General features: G+C 36.2%; 1 protein-coding gene across 4 annotated transcripts in view; it reads left to right on the top strand.

Annotated features, from left to right (window-relative positions):
- The window catches only part of NIPBL (NIPBL cohesin loading factor), a 205139-nt gene extending 192532 nt beyond the window's left edge, over nucleotides 1–12607 (top strand). For 3 of the 4 annotated variants that reach the window (XM_061393710.1, XM_061393706.1, XM_061393709.1), the window contains 6 exons: nucleotides 28–228; nucleotides 3603–3749; nucleotides 5446–5720; nucleotides 7596–7770; nucleotides 10874–11062; nucleotides 11623–12607. In XM_061393710.1, the coding sequence (XP_061249694.1) occupies nucleotides 28–228; nucleotides 3603–3749; nucleotides 5446–5720; nucleotides 7596–7770; nucleotides 10874–11062; nucleotides 11623–11988 (1353 nt within the window). In that variant the 3' untranslated portion in view covers nucleotides 11989–12607. Of the gene's footprint in view, nucleotides 1–27; nucleotides 229–3602; nucleotides 3750–5445; nucleotides 5721–7595; nucleotides 7771–10873; nucleotides 11104–11622 lie in introns of all 4 variants that reach the window. The other variant, XM_061393708.1, reaches the window with a different exon arrangement.
- Nucleotides 12608–13488: the final 881 nt, after the last annotated feature.

Below are 13488 nucleotides of genomic sequence, written 5' to 3'. Positions count from 1 at the left end.
ACAAAAACAAGGCTTTATTGATTTCAGATGAAAGCAGTGGCTGGCATGAAGATGTCTTACCAGGTACAACAGGCAATCAACACGTGCCTAAAAGATCCTGTAAGGGGTTTCCGGCAGGACGAGTCCTCCAGTGCTTTGTGTTCACACCTTTACTCCATGATCCGTGGAAACCGCCAGCACAGACGCGCCTTTCTGATTTCTTTACTCAACCTCTTTGATGACACAGCAGTAAGCATTAAAAACTTCTTATTTTAAGAAGATAAATGTTCTGTAAATTGTGTGCCTAAAGTAGTCAACATTTTAAAAATATTATCATTTTAATAAATAATAGTGACTATCTTAAATGTGTTTATTTAGGTCTATGTTAACTACATTGTATTGAAGAGGAAGTTTAGCATGAAAATAAAATGAGGGATAAAGTATAATTTTGTCTCCATACTGAGTATGTTACAGACTTGATGGCAGTTCCTTTAAGCATGCTTTCACATAAACTATGTTACTAAACTGTCACTTCTTGAGGTGGGTGGATGGATGGATAGATAGATAAAGTGAAATTCCACTTGTTTATATCAGACTCGAACCTTTTAGAGTAACTGTCCTGGGTTTTAGGCTGTTGAGATCCTTGCTTGTTCAACCTGACCTCGTTTAATGAAAAGCCCACTTTTGTGTAATTACAGTTTTGATCCTTTAGGAGCTATTGCAAAAGTTGCATTGGCCAAGACTATAAGGCAGGAAAATAAAATATCCCATTCTTTAATTTTACCTCTGAATGTTTTCATTCATTTTACAACAGTATTCAGCATACGCGTTATGGTAGCCATTGTGCTAGAAGATGAAGATGTGGTATCTTTCCACATAGAACCAGTTCTTGTGTGAAGCTTTAAAAATAAAAATTTTTTTTCATATTTTAATCACTTGACTTGACTTTGTTGCTGTTCCGACACCAGATTATTTCAGTGAAGTAAAATTAAAATTATGTGTTGGTCGCTCAGTCGTGTCCGACTCTTTGCAACCGCATAGACTGTAGCCCACCAGGCTCCTCTGTCCATGGAATTCACCAGGCAAGAATACTGGAGTGGGTTGCCATGCCCTTCTCCAGGGGATCTAAAAGTTACCAGAATACAGATGCCTTATTACACCTTTTCTTTTTAAATAGTACATGAAATTTTTGGTTGTATTATCTAACAAATAAATATAATACCCTTCTATTTTAGAAACGCTTGGAATATAATTTAATCATCATCAGGACTGTCACCAGTATTAAGCTTTCATTGTGTGTAAGAGGTTTAGATAGGAGTACATAATGATAAGATAAGGTGCTCTTGTCATCATTGGATCTTGCTTCCTGTAAAACAGCGGTTAACATTAGCATAGTCTGAGTCCCAGATGGTTTGTATTTGTATCGCCCTTTCTCTTGGGCTTCCCTGGTGGCTCAGATAGTAAAGCATCTGTCTACAACGTGGGAGACCCGGGTTTGATCCCTGGGTTGGAAAGATCCCCTGGAGAAGGAAATGGCAATCCACTCCAGTCTTTCTCTTCTTCTTGAGCTTCATTCCTACATGATTTCATTGCTTGCTGTATGTCATTAGCTGGATGTTCTGTCACCCCAGCATGTAACATGCTAAATTGGAAATCTAGTTTTCATAATACAGTGCTTTCTTCTGACTACCTCCAACAGAAGATGTCAGAGGAGAAACAAATTACTGAAGATGTAGGGGAATAAGATGGATCTACTATTTAAGACAGAGCAGGTGTAAAAACATAAATAAAGGTACAAAGATAAGAATGGGTGGGAAATAATGAATAGATTCATTATTTAGACCAGCAAGGTCATAGTGAGACATGGTTTATGGAGGATCTTCGATAATAGCTCAGCTGGTAAAAAATCTACCTGCACTGCGGGAGCCTGTGTTCACACCGAAGGTAATAAGGGATTAAGTTCTTATGAAGAGAGTTGGAAGGAAAAGAATGGATGGAAGGAAAGAAGAAACACTGAGGAAGGAATAAATTATATGAGACATTGTGAGAAGAGTCAAAGGATAACTGGAATATTTTTGTCCTGTTGTTGAGTCCCCTAGTCATGTCCACCTCTTTGCAGCCCCATGGACTGCAGATGCCAGGCCTCTCTGTCCCTCACCATCTCCCGAATTTGCCCAAGTCCATGTCCATTGCATCGTTGATGCCATGCAGCCATCTCATCCTTTGATGCCCTCCATCTTTCCCAGCATCAGGGACTTTTCCAATGAGTCAGCTGTTCACATCAGATGACAAAAATACAGCTTCAGCATCAGTCCTCCCAATGAGTATTTAGGATTGATTTCCCTTAAGATTGACTGGTTTGATCTCCTTGTAGTCCGAGGGACTCTCAGGGCTTCTAAGCACACAAAAAATAGAATGTTGCTAAAAGCAGTTTGAAAAGGAGTTGGTTTGAGAAGGAAATAGAAGAGGAATAGTCAAAGAGCTAGGAAGAGAAAACTAAGGAAAAAGGTTACAGGGAGGCAAGGGTGGTTGTCTGTATTTTCCCAACTTTAACATGTACATATTGATACATATTTAAAAATAAAAAATAGAGTGGGAGTTTCATGAATACTAATAGCAAGTTCATTCCATCTGTCCTTTGGGATTTTTTGTTGTTTGCTACCACTGATATGGCATTTTATGTTGTTTGGGCAGCAGGATAAGGGAGATGGTAGGAAGGTGTGTTTGGGGAGGGATTTTAGGGAAGCGTTTGACCATGCTTCAGGCAATGCGGAATCTTAGTTCCCCAAACAGGGATTAAACCCCTGCCCCCTTGCAGTGTAAGCACAGTGTCTTAACCACCAAACCACCTGGGAAGTACCTGGAAGTAGTGTTTTTAATGGCCTGTTTTTTTTTTTTTTAAAAGCTATAAGTATTTTTAAAGGAATTTAAATATTAATATGTCTTTCTGTTTATATTCCGTATGATCATGAAGTTCTGAAAAAAAGTCTCTGTTACTTCTTTTAAAAGCAAACAAGTATTAGTAACCATAATTTGCCAACATCAGAGTTTTTATGGTGTGAATCTTTGGCAACTCTGTCAGAATGACTCTGATATTTTAAATTATACACACACAGGAAACTGACAATTATTTTACGAGTACATGAACTTGGATTTTTTTAATCCACATGTTTGAACTATAATTATTACCTCTTACTTTTGAAGACTGTGTGTAACTGATCTCTCCATATGGGTTAAACTTTTAGAGGCACAATGATAAATAATCATGAATTCATATGTGTACTTTCTGATGTGGTATGGATTTATCGTAAAGATTCTATATACTCTATAAGAAAACTTCCAGGACTTCCACTTGGGTGCACTGAAAAAACATTCACCTCTTCCCTTTTTAAGGTACCATGGTTTAAGTCATTAGGAAATCTGTTAAAATGGATTTAAGATTATTCTGTAAAATCCATTTCTCTTCTGCTTCCTCCTTCATCTTCCTTCTTTCTCTCCCTGTCCCTTCCTTTCTGAAACATTAGCTGAGGTGAAAGTACCCTGTAATATTTTTTCTAAAAAGGTTTTTATGATGGATTTCTGGATTATCTACTAAATGTGTACTTTTTTTTTTTAATTTACAGAAAACAGAAGTGAATATGCTCTTGTATATAGCAGACAATCTAGCCTGTTTTCCATACCAGACACAGGAAGAGCCGTTGTTTATAATGCATCATATAGACATTACACTCTCTGTTTCTGGTAGTAACCTACTGCAGTCATTCAAGGAGGTAAGTTACACACATTGCTATTCTTAATGCATCTTTCAGAATGCAGGCACGCTATTTTCACTGTTTTGTTTCTCATTGTTCTTTTTATTGTTTTCACAGGTATATAAAACCTTGGTAAATAAACTTACTTAAATCTAAATAGTGCTTGAGTTGGAGAGAGGAAATGAGTTGCCATTTCATTTCCATTAAGAAAGTTCTTAAAACCATTTCATTCCAGATCATTTAGGTGAAATTTATACATGCACATACTTATGTGCAAGCACACGTGTGCACACACACACACACACACATGCATGCATGCATACATGGATTGTTCTGTTGATAAGCCATCCCATGTCTTTATTTCTCCCACTTTAAGCACTGACCTTAAATGTTCACTGTCCATTCATATATTCATTTAAACCTCATTTTAAAAACTCCTTGCTCTTTTATGAATCTGAAAATACTGTAGATAACACTAGTACACTTGAAGAGATACAGATATGAATATAAATAGCTTACTTACAAGGAACACAGAAAATTTATACTATTGATTTCCTTATCCCTGAACACCAGAATCATTGGTGTATTGTATGCCCAAAATCTTTACTAAGTTTTTTGTTGTGAACTTTATATCTTTTCTTTCATGGTTTTTAAGAAGAAAATATAGTTGGTTTAATTGTAAAAGCAACTGGTGTAGCCCTGGGAATACAGTAGGTGCACTCAGTAATTTACATTATTTTAAATTAGTTGGAATATTTTCATGTACCTGATGATACAAGTAAATATTCTCATTTTATAGTATCATTGTGCCCAAAACTCAGCCTGGTCAAACTCATAAATCAGGGAGATTATTTTAATACCTAAAAGTTAGAATTACAGAGGTATCTGAACCCTACTTGAAGTGCAGACCAGAACCAGTAGCACCAGCCTCACCTGAGAGCTTGTTAGACGTGTAGAACCTTAGGTCCCACCCTAGACCTGCTGACACAGTGTTTGCATTGTTAATAAAATGCCTAGGTGTTTAATATGCACATTGAAGTTTAAGAGGTTAATAATTTCCCAGGAACTTGATCCATCATGTTATCTTATTTTACTTCATTAACTGTTGTAAATATACTTGTTCATGTTTCTCCTGTTTTATTTCTTAACAACTATATTTTGAATATTGCTTTGTAATCTTTTCCACCTCTGGAAACCAGTTGGCTTTGTTTCTTTTAAAAAGCTAACAGTTTCGTAAAGTACAAAGAAACAATTTAATTTTTTAAGAAAAACTGCATGTTATCTTGCTGAAAAGTTCTTAAATGGGAGAGTTTAAAAGAAGGTGGGGGAATTCAAGACCTATTATATTTTCCTCAGTTAAATTATAATTACTTCTTTTCCTCTGTAATGGCTTACCTATATACCAAATTGTTACTTCTATAATTTATCTTTCATTGCTATCATATAAGAAAATTCTTTCCCTTGGAATGATATTCCAGAAGGGTTTAGGGAGGGTGGCACAGTAGTTGGAGGAGCGGATTTTATTTAGTCTTAGAACATTATTTTCTCCCTAAGGGTTACAACCCCAGTTGTTAACAGAAAGTCAGAGAGTTTTGATATATGAAACACTAAATTGCGGATACTTTTGAAGCTGTTGAAGGGAGCATATGTATAGTTCTTAGTGGTATTTTCATTTTATTATTTTTTAGACAGAATAATTTCCTCTTTTTTTCAGTCCATGGTAAAAGACAAAAGGAAAGAGAGAAAATCATCTCCTGGTAAGGAAAATGAGTCAAGCGAGAGTGAAGAAGAAGTCTCTAGGCCTCGAAAGTCACGGAAACGTGTAGATTCGGATTCAGATTCGGATTCAGAAGATGATATAAATTCGGTGATGAAATGTTTGCCAGAAAATTCAGCTCCTTTAATTGAGTTTGCAAATGTCTCCCAGGGTATTTTATTGCTTCTGATGTTAAAGCAACATTTGAAGAATCTCTGTGGATTTTCTGATAGGTAAGATTATATAAGCGGTGAAAGAAAAACTTGCTGTCTTCAAATAATGAAGAAATATGAAACTCAGTTTTGATTGCATGCTGAATATTAAAAATGCTCCTTTTTTATAAAAAGGAGTTTGTTCCTTTTAACTGCTATATAGTGTTTTTGTTGTACAATATACTGTAATTTGTACATTCTGTTATTGAAGAGAGGAAAGCTATATTCTTCTATTTGGAGATAATGCATCATAAATTAAAAGACTTATTATGTTGGCTTCCCTAAAAAGATATTAGAGAATTAGGCTAACCCCAAAAATAGATGGCAGGGACTTCCCAGGTGGTCCAGTGGCTAAGACTCTGCACTCCCAATGCAGGAGGCCTGGGTTTGATCCTTTGTCAGGGAAGTAGATCCCACATGCCACAACCAAGACCCAGCACAGCAAAATAAATAAAATCAATAAAAGTAAATATTAAAAAAAATAGATGGCAAATTCAAGTTTTTAAAGAGCTATGAATGAAGAATAAATAGATGCAGACCAGCTAGGCTGCTATGAATGAAGAATAAATAGATGCAGACCAGCTAGGCTAAGTTCTAACAGGATCCAGTAGTCTTTAATGTACACTATCAAGGTAAGAGATAGAAAAGTACTAATAACTTTGAATGCGCTATAATTTTATTCATCATCAATCACTACACTGCTTGTACCCGTGGAATTTTGGACATTTTTCACATTCATTGAATCCTTATGAAGTTAAATGTTCATAGGGACAGATAACGAAATGAATAAAGTGGACCCGGGTAGGTCACTGGCAAAATGAACACATTTGGGGTTCAGATATTCATCAGCTTGTTGCCATGGGAGAAAGTGGGAACAATGTGGCCAGAGCTTCCATTTTTTTCAAGGGAAACTAGAAAATCCAGATTTTAATGAGAAATACCTTGATGTTAAATGTTGGCAACTGTAGGACCTACTGTGTTATATTGCGCTTCACAGATACTACATTTTATACAGATTGAAGGTTTGTGGCTGTCTCGCTTCACACAAGTCTGTTGGCTCCATTTTTCCAACAGCACTTGTTCCCTTTGTGTGTCTCACATTTTGTAGTTATTCAACAATATTTAAATATTTTTCATTGTTATTTTTATGGTGGTCTTTGATCAGTCATCTTCAATGTTATGATTGCCAAAAGATTACAATTCACTGAAGACTCATGATACTTTTTAGCAATAAAGTATTTTTTAATTAAGATATATACGATTTTCAACAATGCTGTTGCACACTTTAAATAGACTACAGTACGTTGTAAAGGTAACCTTTATATTCATTGGGAAACAAAAAATTGGGTTCACTTTATTGCAGTAATTGCTTTATTGCAATGGTCTGGAACCAAACCCGTAATGTCTCCAAGGTATTGCCTGTAATTCAAAATAATTTAAAACCTTGTAAACTATTGGGGCAGTGCTAAGGAGATGGAAAGATTTTGAAATAGAGTTGTTAATAATATGAAGCAGGTTTGTAAACAATCATTCTGGCTGTGTAGAGAATGAAAAATCTTAGAGAAGGTAAACCAGTTAGGTAGTACTGAGTAATTATATTAAAACTGCCCTACAGTCACAATCATGGTACTAAAAAATGGACATGAGAAGCTACTTTGATTTAAAGGATGCCTCGATTCAAGACAAGTACTGAGGAAAACAGGAGAATATTACTCTTTAATCTTTGATTTTGTGTCTTTACTTCCCTTTTAAAATTTATTTTGTATACAGTTTCACTGGTTAAAATCTATATGACAAAAAGTTTAATTATAAGTAAATAAAACTTAACTAGAATCCATTTAAATGTAAATGCCTGAAAAAAAATTTTACATTAATGGTTTTATTTTCCTAAAACAGTAAAATTCAGAAATACTCTCCATCCGAATCTGCAAAAGTGTATGATAAAGCGATAAACCGGAAAACAGGAGTTCATTTTCATCCCAAGCAAACACTGGACTTCCTGCGGAGTGATATGGCTAATTCCAAAATCACTGAAGATGTGAAGAGGAGTATAGTAAAACAGTACCTAGATGTGAGTAGTAAAACCAAAATATATTTCATTTTGATAATGACTTTTAAATGTGAATACTTTTGAGAGGGCTACCGTCTTTAGCCATTTCTGTTCCTCTTCCTTCTGGCAATCAATATCACAACTTTTTCATGTTTTCTTACAGAAGTACAAGTATATAAATATACACACACATACGTATATATATGTATATATATACCCATTTAATAAGTGTGTATGTGAGTGTATTAATTATGCTTTTAAAATGTCTTTAAGAATAGGCAAATGCAGGGAATTCCCTGGTGGTCCAGTGGTTAAGACTCCACACCTTCACTGCTGAGGGCTCAGGGTTCGATCCCTGGTCAGGGAACTTAGATCCTGAAAGCCATGTGGAGCATCTGGGAAAAAAAATAAGGGGGGCAGATTCAGAAAATAGAACCGAAGTTTGCAGGGCCTGTGGGGAGGGAGGAATCAGATCAGACCAGTCGCTCAGTTGTGTCCAACTCTTTGCGACGCCATGAATCACGCAACGCCAGGCCTCCCTGTCCATCACCAACTCCCAGAGTTCACTGAGACTCATATCCATCGAGTCAGTGATGCCATCCAGCCATCTCATCCTCTGTCGTCCCCTTCTCTTGCCCCCAATCCCTCCCAGCATCAGAGTCTTTTCCAATGAGTCAACTCTTCGCATGAGGTGGCCAAAGTACTGGAGTTTCAGCTTTAGCATCATTCCTTCCAAAGAAATCCCAGGGCTGCTCTCCTTCAGAATGGACTGGTTGGATCTCCTTGCAGTCCAAGAGACTCTCAAGAGTCTTCTCCAACACCACAGTTCAGAAGCATCAATTCTTCGGTGCTCGGCCTTCTTCACAGTCCAACTCTCACGTCCATACATGACCACAGGAAAAACCATAGCCTTGACTAGATGAACCTTTGTTGGCAAAGTAATGTCTCTGCTTTTGAATATGCTATCTAGGTTGGTCATAACTTTCCTTCCAAGGAGTAAGCGTCTTTTAATTTCATGGCTGCAGTCACCATCTGCAGTGATTTTGGAGCCCAGAAAAATAAAGTTGGACACTGTTTCCACTGTTTCCCCATCTATTTCCCATGAAGTGATGGGACCTGATGCCATGATCTTCATTTTCTGAATGTTGAGCTTTAAGCCAACTTTTTCACTCTCCACTTTCACCTTCATCAAGAGGCTTTTTAGTTCCTCTTCACTTTCTGCCATGAGGGTGGTGTCATCTGCATATCTGAGGTTATTGATACTTCTCCCGGCAATCTTGATTCCAGCTGTGTTTCTTCGAGTCCAGCGTTTCTCATGATGTACTCTGCATATAAGTTAAATAAGCAGGGTGACAATATACAGCCTTGTTGTACTTCTTTTCCTATTTGGAACCAGTCTGTTGTTCCATGTCCAGTTCTAACTGTTGCTTCCTGACCTGCATACAGGTTTCTCAAGAGGCAGATCAGATGGTCTGGTATTCCCATCTCTTTCAGAATTTTCCACAGATTATTGTGATCCACACAGTCAAAGGCTTTGGCATAGTCAATAAAGCAGAAATAGATGTTTTTCTGGAACTCTCTTGCTTTTTGCATGATCCAGCAGATGTTGGCAATTTGATCTCTGGTTCCTCTGCCTTTTCTAAAACCAACTTGAACATCAGAAAGTTCACGGTTCACGTGTTGCTGAAGCCTGGCTTGGAGAATTTTGAGCATTACTTTACTAGCGTGTGAGATGAGTACAATTGTGGGGTAGTTTGAGCATTCTTTGGCATTGCCTTTCTTTGGGATTGGAATGAAAACAGACCTTTTCCAGTCCTGTGGCCACTGCTGAGTTTTCCAAATTTGCTGGCATATTGAGCGTGACACTTTCACAGCATCATCTTTCAGGATTTGGAATAGCTCAACTGGAATTCTATCACCTCCACTAGATTTGTTCTAGTGATGCTTTCTAAGGCCCACTTGACTTCACATTCCAGGATGTCTGGCTCTAGGTCAGTGATCACACCATCGTGATTATCTGGGTCGTGAAGATCTTTTTTGTACAGTTCTGTGTATTTTTGCCATCTCTTCTTAATATCTTCTGCTTCTGTTAGGTTCATACCATTTCTGTCCTTTATCGAGCCCATCCTTGCATGAAATGTTCCTTTGGTATCTCTGATTTTCTTGAAGAGATCTCTAGTCTTTCCCCTTCTGTTGTTTTCCTCTGTTTCTTTGCATTGATCGCTGAAGAAGGCTTTCTTATTTCTTCTTGCTATTCTTTGAAACTCTGCATTCAGATGTTTATATCTTTCCTTTTCTCCTTTGCTTTTGGCTTCTCTTCTTTTCACAGGTATTTGTAAGGGAGGAATGGGGAGTATTAAATGGGTACAGATTGAGTTTCTTTTGGGAATGATGTAAAAGTTTTAGAAATAATGGTAGTGATGGTTATGCAACATTTGAATATACTTCATGTGAATGACTTAAGGACTTTAAAATAAAGTGGTAAATTTTGTGTTTTACCACAATAAAATTTTTTTAATGTTTTAAAAAATGTTTTTCAAGATTGTCCTAAAAAGTAAAAATAAAGTCTTTAAATTTAATCTACTTAAAGCTGGTAGTTGAATATAACTACTCATGATTTTCTTGACTACAAATGTAAGCTACACAATGGTTTTCATATCATTCATAGACTGCAAACCTTATACTTTAAATTTAGCATTTATTTTAGTTCTTTAAAGTTGTTTGACATCTTTCATTTATTCTTATATCCTCTTGGTGGAGAGCAGAAGGAGCAGAAAATGTTTAAATGTCTGTCAGTAATTAGTAATCACTGGCTGCTTGATAATTTGGATCAGTGTCAGTGACATCTTGCTTGTAGGCGAAATCTGGTCAGCTGCCTGTTGGTGTAAAATAAAGTTTTATTGAAACAGCTCTGCACATTCATTTCTGTATTGCATTTTAGCCTGCAGAGCCAAAAATACTTCCAATCTGGCTCTTTAGAAAAAACGTTTTCGAGCACCCAAGTTGGACAGTAGCTAAAGTCTTTCACCAAAATCAAACCACTGCCATGGAAAACATTTAGGAATTTGACAGTCTTGTTTGAAATGTTTACCTCAAATTCTAAGTTAATATCTAATTTTTGTAGTTCAAACTTCTCATGGAACATCTGGACCCTGATGAAGAGGAAGAAGAAGGGGAGGTGTCAGCCAGCACAAATGCTCGGAACAAAGCAATTACCTCGCTGCTTGGAGGAGGCAGCCCTAAAAATAATGCAGCAGCAGAGACAGAAGATGATGAAAGTGATGGGGAGGATAGAGGAGGAGGCACTTCAGGGGTGAGGCGGAGGAGGAGTCAACGTATTTCGCAGCGTATTACGTAAAATGATTTTTATGTGCTTATATATGTCAGTCTATTCAATGTACACCAAGTAATGTAATACTTATGAGAGAAAACATTTTGTAGATAGAAATTCTCTACTTACCCATTTATACATCTTTTTGTAGAAAGTTTAACATAAAAGACAATAAAAAAGAAAAAACAGAAATGAGATTTATCCAGCATAAAAGGTTATTAATTTTTCTTTGGATTGTATTAATGTGTGTTATCCTTTTTTATTGTTGCTAAATTTTATGTAGCTTTATGGTTCACATGTATATATAATTTTATATATCAATAAGAGTAAAGACACGGGTACAAATTAAGAGATACATGGTTTTACAAATATATGTTAACCCCTTGGCGCTGGCGGTCACGGTGCGTCTCATTGCCGGCAATGGAAGTGTGCTGGGATATCCCAACTCCCGGCGTCAAGGGATTAAAAGCAATAAAAACAATAATTTCACTAAAATTATTTTGTGTAACACTTGGTCTTTTTTCCCCCTCCCAATGTTTTAGTCATTGAGAAGGTCAAAACGAAATTCAGACTCTACGGAGTTGGCAGCACAGATGAATGAAAGTGTTGACGTCATGGATGTCATCGCTATTTGCTGTCCAAAGTACAAAGACCGACCACAGATTGCAAGAGTAGTACAGAAAACCAGCAGTGGCTTCAGTGTTCAGTGGATGGCAGGCTCCTACAGTGGCTCCTGGACTGAGGCTAAGCGCCGTGATGGCCGCAAACTGGTGCCTTGGGTAGACACTATTAAAGAGTCAGACATTATTTACAAAAAAATTGCTCTAACGAGTGCTAATAAGCTGACTAATAAAGTTGTTCAGACTTTACGATCCCTGTATGCCGCCAAGGATGGGACTTCCAGCTAATGAATTTGTACATGCAGCCAAATTTACAGGAGTTTTTTTTAAAGGCAGAAAAACTTGAATATCAACATTCTGGCAAAAAAAAAAAAAAAATCAGTTTTATGAAGAGTAAGAATGGAACCTGGGATGCAGGAACAAAAGAAGGAAATGTTGGGCAAACATTTTTGTGGGAGCTCCCTTCGCTGTTGTGCAGCAGAAACAGATTCTCAGTTCATTTTTACTCCCACTGTATTATAGTTTAACAAAAATTGTTTATATCTTGGAAAAAAAAACTTTCTGTTTAAAAATAAACAAGTGAATGTTGGAAATTAGTCTGTTAATGTTCTTAATAAAGTGTTCTTGGAGTTTAACCTAGCAGCGGATGGCTTTCTTTAGCTTAGCCCAGTTTCCAGGGAAGCATTGTTTTTTCCAGGCTGTAAAATGGCAGAATCTCCTGGATATATAATTTATTCTGTTGGAAAAAAAAAAAAGCATGCAGTATCTATGACCTATCTGCAGAAGGAGTTTTTGTAAATGTAGATTTTGATGTATTAGGTCACCCTGAAAACAATACAAGAAAAGGGATCCCCAGACTACCTGGTGGAGCGAATACTGCAATAAATTTTTTTACTTCTCTTTGTTACTTGTCTGTTTCCATTTGAATTTCTTATTGTAAAGATCTGTTTAAATCCATTTATATTATTTTGCAGTCTTTTATGTAAAATTTATTATATCACTGGTTTTCAAGACAAAACATAAAATATTGTTTATACAATTTGTATAGGCTGACTTCTGAATAATTGGTATCTATTATTTTCATTCCCATAAGAGGGTGTAAACAATTAACTCCAGGGTTTTATTGTATCCTACAATATTTAGTATTAACTATATATGATTTAGCACTGTGCCAAACACATTTTCAAGAGTACATTTTGATATAAAAAGAAACTATAGTTTGTTCCTTGTATGCTTCAATTTCTTTCTAGTGATGTCATGATGGTAATATTTATTTTTTAAACCTCGGGGGAAAAGTTACAGTTTTGGGAAAAGGTAACAATCATGCTATTTTGGGAAACTAGCATTTCTCTTAGTTAAAATTATGCCATGTGTTATTTTCAAAATAGAATTGAGATGCCTATAACACTTCATAATAACATTACATTTTTCACGAGTTATTTTTTAATGCTGAAAAAGGAGTAATTTTACTAGTTGAGATGTTTATTCATTTTCTATTCTAAATGTTTTATACATCTTTGGGGAGCAGTTGTCATTTATTTGTTTGTTATTACAGATGGGGAGGTGGGTATTTAATTAGTTGATTTGCATAGTTGATGCTCAGAAATAGTAATGCCTAAATTTACAGAGGATGAGGTCTGTTTCAGATTTAAATCTTTTTAAAAATATGTACTATTTTTTAAGTCAGCTTTTTAAAACTGACCTCTAGAATGTTAAGTTTTATGAAATTGGCCAATAAATGAAGATACTCAATTTGTGAGGAAGAGTGACATTGCCATAAAATACGTT

The sequence above is a fragment of the Bos javanicus genome, chromosome 20 (genome assembly GCF_032452875.1).
Source record: "Bos javanicus breed banteng chromosome 20, ARS-OSU_banteng_1.0, whole genome shotgun sequence".
NCBI classification, from domain to species: domain Eukaryota; kingdom Metazoa; phylum Chordata; class Mammalia; order Artiodactyla; family Bovidae; genus Bos; species Bos javanicus.
Note: the sequence above shows the minus strand (reverse complement) of the source record. Positions and strands in the feature narration are given on the sequence as shown.